The sequence below is a fragment of the Rhinolophus sinicus genome, linkage group LG12 (genome assembly GCF_036562045.2).
Source record: "Rhinolophus sinicus isolate RSC01 linkage group LG12, ASM3656204v1, whole genome shotgun sequence".
Classification (NCBI taxonomy): Eukaryota; Metazoa; Chordata; class Mammalia; order Chiroptera; family Rhinolophidae; genus Rhinolophus; species Rhinolophus sinicus.
In genome coordinates this window covers 57,897,700-57,911,990 of record NC_133761.1, presented here as the reverse complement: position 1 = coordinate 57,911,990, position 14,291 = coordinate 57,897,700, and the positions used below count along the sequence as shown (strand labels likewise).

Genomic DNA, 14,291 nt, shown 5'->3' with positions numbered 1-14,291 from the left:
AGATGACTGATTCAATTCAGCAGAAAACTGTCAGGGTGAGAGAGGGCTTTCCCTGTTGCCATCGAGTACTTCAAAAATACTTGTCTCTTAAGAATTAAATGAATTGCAGCAACTTCTAAGTGAACATTAAATTTCCTGTACACTTAGTATTAGTAAATCTAGGTTTTCTGTGATTTTAAATTGCAGTTAATCGTGTTTGTTTTGTTTTTTTTAAGAAACCAATTTAAATATAACAGCGTTTACTTTGACCTTAGATGAATTTCTGCTGGTGGAGGGTCTTGCCTTCCATCTGTAAAAAACTCAACGCCTGAGTGCAGTCAGTGAAGCACAGTAAAGCGAGGTCTGCCTTCCTGCACACAGCTATGTGTTCTCTTCTATCAGATTTATTTTAAAAGCCCTGGATGAAACAGTAAAATACTTAACTGCTCTTCTTAACCATACAACTCAGAATTCAATTTTAAAATTCTGAATGGTAAATTTCAGGATTACAAAGCTAACTACAGACTCAATGATTTATTAGGGGGATCTATGTGCCACTATTTCAGCTTATTAATATTCTCAGCAATGCCCACATTTGATTGTGTTCTACCAGAATAAGTTTAACCAGTTTTATTATCTCAAATGCTAAGTAGGTTCTCCTCCCTCCAAATGATAATGGAATCAAAGTGAAGGTTTAATCTCTAAAAATGCTATAATTCCAAGTTTTCTTTAACCAGCCTCCAAAATTTGTAACTATCTTCTGAATATTTAGAAAAATCACAGGAAGAACTAATCCTTCAGAATACATCCAACCAGTGCCTATAAAGCTAGAGCTGTTTATGAGAACTCATGGATGTGTCTGGATGGGGTAGTGGAGATCCAAGCAGAGGCCGAGAGGCTGGACTAGCTAAGCTCCTTTCCACACTGTACACAGCGTGGGTCTCCATCAGACTTACATGCCCCTCATCCCAAACACTCAAGACAGCCTAACAACGTCTTTCTCAAGATTCTAAATTAAACAGGAAGTTCTTATTTGAATGTGATCTTTTAGTTAAAAAGAATCGACATTGGGATACCCTCAAACATCAGACATTTTTTTCTTTATGTCCCTAAAGGCCATATTCAACTTTGTACAGTTGCTAGAGTTGGCTTCTTTCAAGGAAGGAAACGAACTTCTGTATCACAATGAGTTACTATGAATAACAATTGTGATCCATGACTGGTATCAGTAATTGCACTGTATGGCTACATTCCAAAGATATACCACGGTAAATACTTGGTATTTGTAGAGCTCAAAGCACTTGTTAGAGTTGTGGTTAATTTGGTTTTAATCAAATGATTATTCAGCACTTGGACCGCTCTAGGCACTGTCGGGTACCCAGCTGTGAGGTAGGTTTGCTAAAGCTGTCATATCACTGAGCATTTTCTGTCCTGTTCCCAAGAACAGATAACATTCCCGAGTCCCAGACGTAGGCATTTCTAAACACTTGTAGGAAAAATAAAGTTGGACTTAATCTTTTAGCATCTTTGCCCTTTTTAAACATAAGTTTTACAAGATAATACATTTTTACAATGACCTGATGTGGATAGGACTTTGAATCTTGGCAAAAGGCAGATCTTACCTTGTATTGTAATTAATTTTGTTGCGTTGCTCACATCTGATTCTCAATTTTGGCAAGTACGGCAGGTACTTTGGTACTTGACACGGGTTCTCTCTAATGTCCCTTCTGATGACTATGACGATCTCGAACCCTTATTCCTGCAAGGTCACGTCCTCTGGTGGCAGCAGCACAACCTCTGGTAAAGGAACCTGTCCTCATCCGGAAGTCCAGGTGGCAGTCCAGCGAGGATTAAGCATGAGAACAAAAGCATGTTCTAACATTGATTACAGGAGAGTGGGCTGTTTCTCTATTTTACGGATGGGGGCTATCCATGGACACATGGAAATTTACTTACAACAATCACATTTTGAGTATGAAATATAGAATCTTATAACATAATCTGTAAGTTATAACCAATTTTAAATAGCAAAATTGAACAATAAACTACTTAAGTGCTTGAGTTAGAAATAAACAGTAAAACATCTGTATTAGTAATTAATAGTATAATTGATATTTCTTTATATTTTACCTTCAGTTTTACCCAAAGGAGTGGAATTTAGCCTGCACTGTACTTTTTTAAAGTAATAATATATTTTTATTTATTTTATAAAAGAAAAAAAGACAAACTCCCTCCATAAAATTCCAGCTCTTACTATGTAAAATAGCCATGCACTAATTCATGTTATAGTCACACAATTTTAGACTGTTTTCAGTGGATAAGTGTCATAAAGAAGGAAGAGATATGGCTTCCACAGCTTCAATGAGGTGTAAGGCTAAACTATACTGCCCGTGGTTTTCTGGTAAAAGCTCAATTACTTTATTTACTAGGTTAGCTGTTGTGGCAATTGGCACTTCTGGGTTTTGAAGATCCTGGGGGTCCTGCAAATGGGACACAAAAATAACCCATCAGTTATATATACAACTAAACTGTTACTAATTTAAGAGTTATCAGAATAGTTACTTCCCAGTAAAAATGTTTTTCTTCAGAACTGAGTAAATTAAACGTATAATTACAATTTCCTCCCTACCTATTATTAAATACACGTTTAAGACCACAGCCCATGGCCTGATTTATCTCACTCCACGACTCACCATCGCTTTCAGCCAAGTGCAGAGTGTGGGCGGAAGTCTGGCAAGCAGCTCCATTCCTTCTTTCGTCTGGGTGTGGAAGAGTGCGTGAGCCAGCCTCTGCCCCGTGAGCACCAGCAGCTGGCTGGCAAGGACCTCTTTGTCATGAACCTGGAGCAGGGCCTGAGGAGGGGAACATGGGCTCCTGTACTGGGGGCGAAGAGCCTGACCTGCCCTAGGCCGGGCGCTGCCAGGGACGAGGCCGTCCAGTTCATGTGCCTCTGTGGCCATGTGTACAGCTGACCCGTGAACAATACGGATTTGAACTGCGTGGCTCCTCTTACACATGGATTTGTTTTCCATAAAGACTGTCAGTGTCTTTGCTCTTAAGGTTTTCTTTTCCCCAGATAACTGTACTATACGAATACAGTATAAAACACATAGAACATAAAGTGTGTTAACTGATTTTCTATGTTAGTGGTAAGACTTCCAGCCAACAGTGGCTATTACGAGTTAAGTTTGGGGGAGTCAGGTTATATGTGGGCTTTCAACTGCGTGGGGGTCAGCTCCTCCCGCCCCCTGTTGTTCAAGGGTCAACTGTACAACCAAAATATAGTCCAAATCAAACTCCCCATTTAAAACCCAAATTTCTGCCATCACCTCATTTTTCAATTCAGTATGTCTACGAGTTATTTTCAAGCTTTTGGCAAAGAAAAGGAATTATATGAAATCACTGTACAACTGCTTAAAACCCTCGGATGGCTTCTGATTACGCTGTAAGTAACCAGGGCTACGAGACCTACGATCTCCTCACCTCCTACTTCTTCACTCCTCGCTCACTGTGTATGGTCTTTTCCTGGACCTCGCCAAGCTAGTCCCCGCCTTTGGTTCCCCCAGTTTTTTGAGTGGCTGGTTGCTGCTTAGCCTTGGGGGCCTGGTTCAAATGTCATGTCTGACCACCCCATTGTAGTCGCTCTTGTTTATTTACACATTCCCATTTATTTTCTTCACAACATTTGACTCAATACAAAATTTAGCTTGCTTTTCGGCTCCTACCAGTAGACTGTCAATTCCCTGAGGGAAGGAGGGAAGGAAGGAGTGAAGGAGAGAGGGAACGAGAGAGGGAAGGAGGGAGGGAGAGGAGCCTTGTCTGTTTTCACTGGTACACGCCTCTGCACAGAACAGGCCTGGCACACGGTAGGAGATTACCAAACATTAACCAGAAACGGAATTTGATTAGCTTTATATTTTAATATTCTGTTCTATTTTTGTGCGTAGATGTTCTAACAAAAGGAAAAGCAAAAGCTTTATTGGAGACTTGACTGATTCTTTACTCCCACCATCCATTTTATAACTTGAGCCCAATTCACATTCCTAAGGTGATTATTACCTCTTCTCCTAAGTGGTCGACGCCATAGTTGTAGAGTTCCCCCACATAATGCCTTCTGACGGTATCTTCACTAACTTGAAGGTGATGGGCCAAGTCCACGGCTAGAACTGGCCAATCTTGGTCTTTCCCAAAAGGAGTGGTCGGTGCCTTTTCTGAGGAAGCCTTGTCCTTTGCGACTGCATGTTGGGCCTGGACGGCTGCACTAATAACTTTCAGTAAGAACTGGAGAAAGAAATACAGCAACATCTTATTCATATGTTTCCTTAAAAAAATCTAAATCAAAGTAATTGTTGGCTTTTCTGTCCATTACAGTGGCGTTTCCATTAAAATTGCTGAATTATAAAAAAAGAACGCAATTTAAAGGGAACCTAGTAGCTCTCAAGAATACTTTTAAAGTGGTCATCCTTTAAAGGCCAGCAAGATTTTTCCTTTACTATTTTTTCTGAGAAACAAAAACAAAATCCAAAAACTAAATTACCTGTTGTCGTATAGAAATAAAGTTTGGATCCATTTCCCCACTAGGTAGTAACTGAATTGAAGTTAGGTCTTTGAAAAAGGCATTTTTCCCCTAAAGAGAAAGACGAGAACAAGAAAACTGATGAGTGTGGATTATTATAAAGAGGGAGAATTTAAAAATAAAGTCATTTAATTAACTCATGGTTGATTTGTTTCTCCTTGAACAATAACATCTTAGAATTTTATTCAATTAATTTTTGTAACAACTACCTACTATGCGGCAGGCGGCCTTTCAGCTGGTCCCCACTAATCCCCTCCCCTTGAGTGGGGGCTAGTGACTCACTGCTGCTGGCAAAGAGAATTAGGCAGAGGTGATTGCATGTCACTTGAAAAATTAGGTTACAAATGCACTGTGGCTACTCACTCGCTCTGAGGGAAGCCAGCTGCCACGCAGTGAGCTGCCATGTGGAAATGAAACCCTGTTCCGTGAGCTTGGAAGTGGGTCCCCGATCCCCAGCCCCACTGAGCCCTGAGATGAGATCGCAGTCCTGGCTGACACCCTGGCTGCAGACTCATTAGAGACTCTGAGCCAGAAATACCCAGATAAGGGGGACCCAGATTCTTGACCCACAAAAATGATAATAAATGTCTGTTGTTTTCAGCCACTCAGTTTTGGGATAATTTGTTATGCAATAATAGAAAACTAATATATAGCGTGTACTCTGAATCCTGTTAAAAACACCTGTTTGAGAATAGATGTGTGTTTGAAGAGCCAAAATACAGTATCTGAATACAGGGTTTAAGTTCCTTGGAAGGAAATGTAAAACAGAGCAGAAGCACAGGTCTCTGCGTTAGAAGCCGCAGGCTCCTGCCCACACTCCCCACCAGAGAACGGCAGCAGAGAACCCCACAGTGAACACCTATCTATCCAACTCACAAATGCACTGAACAGCCTCTACTGATCAGCGTCCTGCCCAACCCTCAGCTCCCAGACGGCTCTGACTTCCTCTGAGGCACTTACCTTACTATCAAACAGGGACAGTGGCTTCACAGCTTTGAGAGAAAACCTCATAACCGCGTACAGGATGGAGCACAGGACGGAGTGGTGCTCTACCAGCGGGTAGTGGATGTGTCTCTGTTCAAGGGCCAGTTCCGCTATGGAGACGGGCCCCTCGACAGTGAGCCACGCATCCTCGGTGTCCAGGACGGGCGCCTGCATCTCATCCCTGCTGACGTCTGCCTGAGTGTTTGAGAATGGAGACATCACAGCTTGCAAGTATCTTCCTCAGCGGCAAGCAGCCAAGTGCAAACCCGTCTTTCTCCCAAATTATAATAAAAACCCCCGAAGAGCTGGTTCTAATAAGAAACATCACTACTTTTAGGCTTGTGTTAAAACTTTAAAATTAATACATGAAAATTTTTCTTTAGTCCTTAAAAGTCCAACGATTTTCAAAATATTAAATATCTCAGAGAGTTTAGAATGAAAGTACACCTCTTTTACCTCCATTAAAGTCTGAAGGAGATCCAAGCAAGAGCCAAGGAAAGAGGTCATGGCCGTGTCGCTCATCCCCACATCCTGTTTTTAAAAAGGAACATAATTAGCTCCTGCAGCCAAACTGCTCTAGTTACTATCAGAAAAATAAACAGTACACAACACTCTATTCAACTGACTTTCTACATGGGACCGGCAAGAATTAGAAAGCCAAGGCATTAGTGCATTTTAATTCCTTTACAGATTTAACTAATTTTAAGCTTGGGCTATAAAGAAAGATGGCACTACTATCAACTTTTTAAAATGAGCATTTTGGGTGTATTGTAAAGACACGGTGTCATCAGTCACCATAGATGGTGGCAGTCACGCTCACTGTCCAAGAATTCACAGACAGGCATCTGACGGCCAAATAATCATGGTTTCTGGTAAGGTACATGCGAGAGGCCATGTGAGAAGTTGTAAGAAAACTGCCTGGTCTGGTTTCAGAGCATCTTTTAGAGACACAGCTGAATTCTGTGAACAAAACGTGAACCCCCAAGCCTGTGAACTAAATACCAGACACATTGTGGGCAACGGATCATTCCTGCCGACTCCCTTCAAGGGCCTGCCAAGGGGCCACTGATTCATACACAATCTTTTTTAAACCAACAACCAACAAATCCTTCCTCACATCCCTAAGTAATTCAGAGAGTGTGTGTGTGGACACACACATATATGAACTGTAGTCATGGAGACACTCAAGCACGTACCAGAATTCAACAAGGGGGATTTTTCAAGACTGAAGCCTATAACAGCTAGATTTGTATGTCCCAGTATTTCTTAAGATATTTATAAGAAGAATATTCCTAAGTTTTGAGCAAAAGATAGCACTATTAATCCCTGGCCTCACATATAAGCACAGTATCTGGGGACTGGAATATTATCTAAGACTATGGTTATTACACAAAGGTAGATCAGATTGACTGCTCCTGAATCCACTTCAGTTTCATGTCGGACGTATTTCTAATTGGAAGTACAGTGAAAATAAGCAGCAGTGGCAGCAGGTTACCCTCCTGTCCACAGTCCAAAGTTGAAGACATCTTGTGAAAATCTAGTGTAAATATGCTGACAATCTAGAAAGGTAAATTAAAATTGGCCAGAGTTCATGAGCAGTTCCTGAAGACAGCATTCTCCTTCCATTTTTCTTATCTCCTGATATGTCATCACAACAGTAAAAGCCAAAGTTCACCCCTACGGATAATAAGATCCTATTGAAAGTGCAGGATTAACAATTACATATCTAATCACAGGCGACTGACTTACCCTTCGGCATAACCTATCCTTTGGGGATTTTCCAACCTAAGACAAAAAGGACACAAAACGCTGTATTTATTTAATTAAATAAAAAGGCATTGCTATGGTATAGGAAGTAAAAAGTTACCAAATTTTAAAAATATAAATGCAGCTATCAATAAATGTGGCAACTTTTTATCAATTAAATGTTGGTTCCACTCAGGCATATAACATAATGCAATTAATTTTGTGGTGGAACATACAAAAATATTATGAAAAATGTATCACGCTGGGCACACACATAATCCTGTTCAAAAATAAGTATTTTTGAACTAAATAATAAAACACTCTAAAAATCTGGTTCTTACTTTGTATAATCAAATAACTGTTGCCTTAAGACCCAGAACCAAGGCTACAAACAAAAAGCAGGTAAGAATTTTGCTTGTTGATAAAGACACACAGAACAATCTAAAGCAGACCGAAGTTCTGTTTCTAGTTCAGAAAATCAGTTGATTTCCTTGATTCTCTGGTACTTAATAAGATTGTACTCTATACGAGATACACGGCAGTAAGTGGCAGACAGAAGTTCTGCCCTTCAGGAACTTTATAACAATTCACAGGTGACAGTGACAATGGAAGAAGGAACCCCAGTACCAAGGACCCATTGCCTCATTACCTCTTGTTGAGATGACAGCCATGGCCTTGGAACAAGCAAGCTTAGCCCACCCCAATTCCAACATATTTCACCTAGTTGCCAGAATCTTCTAAGTTGCAAATCTGAACGCATCATTTTACTGCTTAAGGCTGCCCCAATGTCTTCGCGATAAAATAACAGCTCCATTTACTGACCCCTTACACCACGTGCCAGGCCCCATGCAAAGCAGCTGACACACATTACTGGAAAACCCCAAACCCACAGCCTACATAGGACGCTCTTCACGCTCCACTTCACGCTCCTCCCTCCAGCCTGTGCTTCACCCACGAAGCTACTGCAGCTCTGAGTCCGACACACTGTCTCCAGGACACTGCTGGAAGACGTGTTCTTCTCACCCACTTCTCACTGGTTCATACGTGCTCCTCCTCCAAAATTCAGCTCAGAGGTGTCTCCTGTGTCATGATTTACTTCCCCTTCTGAGTCCCCAAAGTGCCCTATCATCTACCCACCCATCCTGTAGACTGTGAGTTCTCTGAGGGCAGCGACTGTGATTTTTATCCCTGCAGCCACAGAACCAAGCACAGCCCTTGGCCAAGAAGAGATACTTAGTGGGTCTGAACTCCAGTGCTGTTCGCGGCTTAGGAATGTCTGTCACTACAATTAAAAGCACATGTTGTCATTACAGTGCTAATTCTTCTGCCATCCACTTCACTGAAGCCAGATTACGCCACGTTCCCGACCGGCCTGCAAAGCGTACTGAGAGGCCTGGCCGCTCAAAGCCATGGGCTACTGTCCTGTGCGCTGGCAGCCTCTACTCCCATCAGCTGTCACGTGCTTATATGTTATGTCTGTTCCCAGATCTACTTATGCTGGCTGTACAGCCGGTAAGTATGCAATTTAATTCAGTAACTGATGAAATGTGAGTGAGGAAAAAGAAGGAATCATTTATATGAATACTACATCAATGCTTTAAAAAGATTTATGGAGGGGAGTAGCTAACTCCTAGGTCTACTGGATTAGATGTAGGAAACAACTATAAAAATTAGGGGTATAAGTTACAAAAATCTGAAGATTTTACACTCGGAACGCATCACGACTTTAAAGAAACAGGACCTAGAACTCAGACAATGCATTATGGGTGAGGTTTAGGCAGGAAAACCTAAGTAGAACTTCAACTGACTCCTTCCAAAGAAAACACCTTGGCCTTACATGCAACGACTGGTGAGTCAGTGACACTGGTACGTTGTAATTTAAACCCAAGTGCTTGAGTCAACCCCAGACCTAGCCTCTTGGGTTAGGAGGCTTTTACTATGGTTCCCTTTCGGGGGTTTGGGGCTCTTGTTCAGGTCATCAAAATGCCAGCACCAGGAAGTACAGTTCACTGAGCAAGACTGAAAGGCAGTATCAAATAAAAATCAGTCTAATGAGGCCCCATGTAAATAATCTGTCTAGTACCCACTAAAGGGACCAAATAAATAAGAAGTCAGTACATGGAGTTGAATTATCTTACCTTATCCATCAAGTATGTAGCGGCAGAAAACCTTTTCACCAAGAACGTGTTCCACATCATCAACGCGATGCCTAGAGAGCAAATAAAAGGACATGGAAAACAGGCTTCCATGTTTTTCCTTCCGTCAGACACAAACGACCGTCTTCATGAAGCGTATAAAGCTATATGGGCTACTGATTTAGATATCATTTCTTACAGCTTAGGTAGTGTTTGTTATTAAAAATAATAAAAACATTTATTGTTTAAGAAAAATTAGCACTGGGCTGCCTAAGAGGACACCCACATGGCTAATATGCGTAAGGCAGCACTAGTTATGAGAGAAAAACAAAAATCAGAAAGTGGTAACATTACACAACCCACATCAAGGCAAAAAAGTTTTTTAATGACACCAAGTGTTGGTGAGGATGTGGAAACAACTGGAACGCTCATACACTCCTGGCGGGACGATAAATTGGTAAAACCACTTGGAAACTGGCAGTGTATCAACTGAAGCTCAATATGTGTCTCCCACGTGACCCAGCCATTCTACTGCAGAAGTGAACACAAAGCTTCACTCACAACGGCCCAACACTGGAAACAAACCCAATGTCCAGCCATTCATTGTTCTCATAGGTAACCACCAAATAAAGTGTACGTGAAAAATCATTGAACAAAATAGAAAAATATTTTTTTTAAAAAAACCACCAACAAAAAACCTGATCTTCATACTTTCATGTTCAATAAACTGTGGCACTGCCATGGACATTTCTGAAACAGCTGTCAGGGAGGCAGCGTACACAGGACATTTCACATGCAGTTATTATTATCACGCAGCTGCTTCTGTATCTAGGAGTGAGGTCCTGCAAAGGCTGGCAAGGGGCCAGGAAGCTGACTCTGTATAAACTGGGTAAAGCTCTAACTTGAAGAAATACTAGCCTGAACTCAGTGAGTAACTTAATTTTATCGGAAAGGATAGAATACTATAGAGACCGTATTTCCCAAACGAGTCATTTAAATAATTTTTTCTTGGAAGAAAGTAAGATCTAAGAGATGGATAAATAATTTTCAAGTTCTCTCCACGTGAAATGAGACATTTTAGAATTCCTGCAACTTGACTTCGTATCACCTGCAGGAAGGTGGTCCAGAAGTGGCTTCGCTAGAATCGATCGCGTTAACATAAAGGTGACACCTCCTCTTACCCAGCCCCACGCCTACTCTCAAAACTCAGTAAGATGACTCGCTAGCCAATGGCTGAACTCCTCAACTAATTCTTATAGGGAAACTCATCTATCTATAGATGGAACCAGCAACCTGTTTTCCTATAACTGTAACATTTTTTTTTTCCAGGTACACCAACCAGCGGGGAACATTCACATTTATTAAAGAAGCACACGGTGCCTTCTAGGGTACAGTATTAGGAGGCTTTGGCTACGTAACTTTTTAATGAGGAATTAGTCCTGACCTGCCTGTGAACTAAAGAGCAAATCAGTAATTCATGCATAATATTCTCCTTGCTTATTTACGTCTAGGGATAGTAGTCAGCTTGGGCAATGATGGGTAGGGACAGATGTGACAGTTACTGTCCACCCCCGTCACTTTTCTGGACAGATTTTCCCAAGCAGTTAAGACAGCCAGTACGTTGTGTACGGCAATCAATACACGGCAATGTACTGGGTGATAAGACCATGAAATAAATATTTAATAGGATGTAAATTTAAAGATTCTTGCCTCTTTTGAATCAGACGGTTATATTTTTAACACCCATTTACTTACCATTCTGCACATGTGCATTAAGAATGTGCTTCAAGTGTTCTATTGACCTAACAAAAAAACGTGCTTCCTTACATAAAAGGAGAAAAAAGAGAGAAAAAAATATCATTTAATAGGTGTTTCGAGTAAATAGAAATTTTACATAAATTTCTGCATAAAGCTACATAAGAATGTTGCAATAATGGAAGTATTAGGTAAGCAGTAATTTTTTGTAAGACAATGTCACGGTTTCTCTTACATTCACATTATCTGTATAATGACTGATTCCTAGAACCCCACCAGGTCATATATATTGACATCTGGATTCAAAATTTACTGTGGTTTGGACATCATAACAGTTTTCTCTCCAATAAATACTTGAATATCACACAGTGGGTTTGAAAACTGGGTTTACTTCTTTGCAAATATCACTGATCCATTCATTATTCAACAAATATTTATTGAGCAACTACCCTGCACCAGGCTGTGTGAGGCAACAGGACACTGTACTGAATAAGACAGACCCAAATCCTGGCCCTCAGGAGCTTACATTCTAGTGAGGGAGCTAGATAATACACGTAAGCAAATTACACAGTATGTTAGGGACAAACGCCAAGGAGAAACCATTAAGGCAGTGAAGGGAAATATGAATTATCAGGGATGATGTCTGAAATTCAACTCTTTCTAATCAAGATAGTTAGCATATTAAACCCCAAATATAATACATAAAACTTTACCCAGCAATTATACAGATTTTTGCTAAATAATTTTATAGCCTGTGCAATAATTAAACACATCACCTCTGATAATTTCAACTGTTTTGAGCCTAACAAAGCTGTGTGTGTCAAATGGTGGACCTGGGATAGGGGCTAGAGGGGGCAAGGAGACAAATATTCAACAGGAAAAAAACCAAACAAATAAGAAAAATGGCCACTTATTTCAAATGTAAACAATTCTAATAGACAACAATAACACCAATGAAAACGTCAGGCATTATACTCCGCATGCATTTTCTCTACAAATTGCGACAACCTTCAAGGCAGCAACTGGTATAGTCCTCATGTACTTGAAGGAGAACGTTGAGCACAAAGGGTTCGGAGGTCACGAAGCTATTAACTAGTAGTGATGGGGCTTAAACTCAGCTAATGTGTCCACTTCACAAACTGCCTTTGGTTTTATAACCGAATGTGGTAAAACAGAGCACTTCTCTTAGATACCATGTTCTTAGGCTGGAATCTGGAATTGATTCATTCAGATTTTAGAAACTACGTCCTGGTTCTAGTCCTAAACACTCTTTTTTCATGCAGGAAAACATCCCCTTTAAGTACAGAGCCTAAATACGATTACCATTCAGGCTACAGAGGCGTCAATGAAAGGTGGTGATTCAAGGGGGATCAAGAAGGTCCTCTGTCCCCAAATTACTTTTTGGTCCAAGTTTAAGTGATCAGACCACTCCTGTGTTTAAAGAAGTTTTTAAATGTTTTCCTTTAATAAGTAAGTGATTATAGATTAAAGACTTTTTTGTCACCATTAATACGTTAGCGTGATTAGCTCATCAGTGAGATTTTTCTTCAGCAGTGCAACCAGATACAAGGACGATGAAGGAAAGAATTCTGATTTGAGAAGGAGAGTACCAGAGCACTGACTAGGGGGCCTCGTGAGGGCTGTGCTGACCGAGGTGAGCATGCGTGTGTGTTTTTATACCTCGCTTTCTCCTGGTGCCAATCCTTAGAAAAAGGATAGAAGGAGAAAACAAGGCTGAGATTCAGTGACTGGTCCAAACCCAGACCCTGGTGAGAAATGCATTAAATCCAGGTCTGCTGCCTCCAGCCTGGGGCCGCCTCCAGACTGAATGTCCTGGGAGAGAGGCTGGTCCCCAGAAGTGGGAGCAAATGGGGCACAAGCAGAGCTGAGAGCCTGGACCAGTCAGCCCTGCACACAATATGGCCTTCTTGATTTTTCTCCTGAGACCAACGGAAGAGAAGTGATGAACAAATACAGTCATACCTGAACAATCAGACACTAGGCTGGCCTCAGGCTCGTTACTCTGGTTTTCACCATGAAGACTATAATACCGAGAACATTCTATCAGGTGGGTGCGACCTCATGCAGGATTCAAAAGGAAATACAAAATATGTGCATCACAACCTAACCAGGCGTGTAGGTAAAACATCTCACTGGCCTTAGAGAAATCTAGGCTGAAATCCTGGCACTAACTTAGCGGTGTGTCCTTAGGCAAGAACTTCACTTCCCTGAGCCCCAGCTGTCTCCTCTAGGATGACAGCAGCACCTGTATCCCACAGATTTACTGTGAGGATTATCCAAGAGAATGGATGAAAAAGGCCTAGCATGGCTCCTGGTACAGAGATACCCCAAAGGGGAGATACCCAGTGTTTATAATAAGTCACCCAATTAAATGGCCCCACACACGTAGAGCGTAAGCACGAAAACGGAATGAACACAGAAGCGGTGACGCGAGTCTTACCTCTGGGTCTTTATTCCACTGAACGACATACTCCCAGCAGCAGTGTGCGTGCAGCACGTCCAGCTCCAGGCTGCAAGGAAACTGCTGATAGGCCAAGCACAGCAAGTCTGCAAGTCAGACGACACGGAGACCTTATTCCTGCCCTCCTGCAAACTCAGCCACATCGCCACTCTGGATTTCACATTTCTCCATCTTTATTACCTGGTATGACTCCTAAGTCCATCTCTACCTCCGACACCTCAGTTGAACCTCTGGGAATACCTTCTTTGGGCTCGTCTGGGTTTTCTGCATCTCTTTCCTTATTAGCCAGGCATAACACTTCAGGGCTGAGGTCCTGTTTAAATATCCACTTGGCCACACTGTCTGCAATGCCACCTGTAGTTTGGAGACAAGAAAGGAAAGGAAAATTTGCAGTTTGCTGAAGGGAGCCCATACAGGGCATGATCTGCATTTCCTATGAAGAGATCTAGGGGTTACATTCCATTTAGAGCATGAAAGCGACCCCTAAAGCCATGAGATCACAGCAGTGTGCGGACCTACCACTCGGCTTGTGTGTGAGGGCAAGTGGGTTCCTTGGTATCTAAGGGCACATTTATACTCTCGTAAAATATGAGACATAAGTTCATGTGCGTATGTATGTTTGTGTACCACATAC

General features: G+C 41.5%; 1 protein-coding gene across 1 annotated transcript in view; it reads right to left on the bottom strand.

Annotated features, from left to right (window-relative positions):
* Positions 1-2,152: 2,152 nt before the first annotated feature.
* RAB3GAP2 (RAB3 GTPase activating non-catalytic protein subunit 2) overlaps positions 2,153-14,291 on the bottom strand; it is a 61,620-nt gene continuing 49,481 nt past the window's right edge. Inside the window, exons 25-35 of the mRNA XM_019741692.2 lie at positions 13,838-14,011; positions 13,637-13,743; positions 11,176-11,242; positions 9,424-9,494; positions 7,289-7,324; positions 5,996-6,070; positions 5,516-5,734; positions 4,517-4,606; positions 4,039-4,260; positions 2,673-2,831; positions 2,153-2,459 (exon numbers count right to left, since the gene is read on the bottom strand). Coding sequence (XP_019597251.2) covers positions 2,304-2,459; positions 2,673-2,831; positions 4,039-4,260; positions 4,517-4,606; positions 5,516-5,734; positions 5,996-6,070; positions 7,289-7,324; positions 9,424-9,494; positions 11,176-11,242; positions 13,637-13,743; positions 13,838-14,011 — 1,376 coding nt within the window. The 3' untranslated portion in view covers positions 2,153-2,303. The remainder of the gene's footprint in view (positions 2,460-2,672; positions 2,832-4,038; positions 4,261-4,516; positions 4,607-5,515; positions 5,735-5,995; positions 6,071-7,288; positions 7,325-9,423; positions 9,495-11,175; positions 11,243-13,636; positions 13,744-13,837; positions 14,012-14,291) is intronic.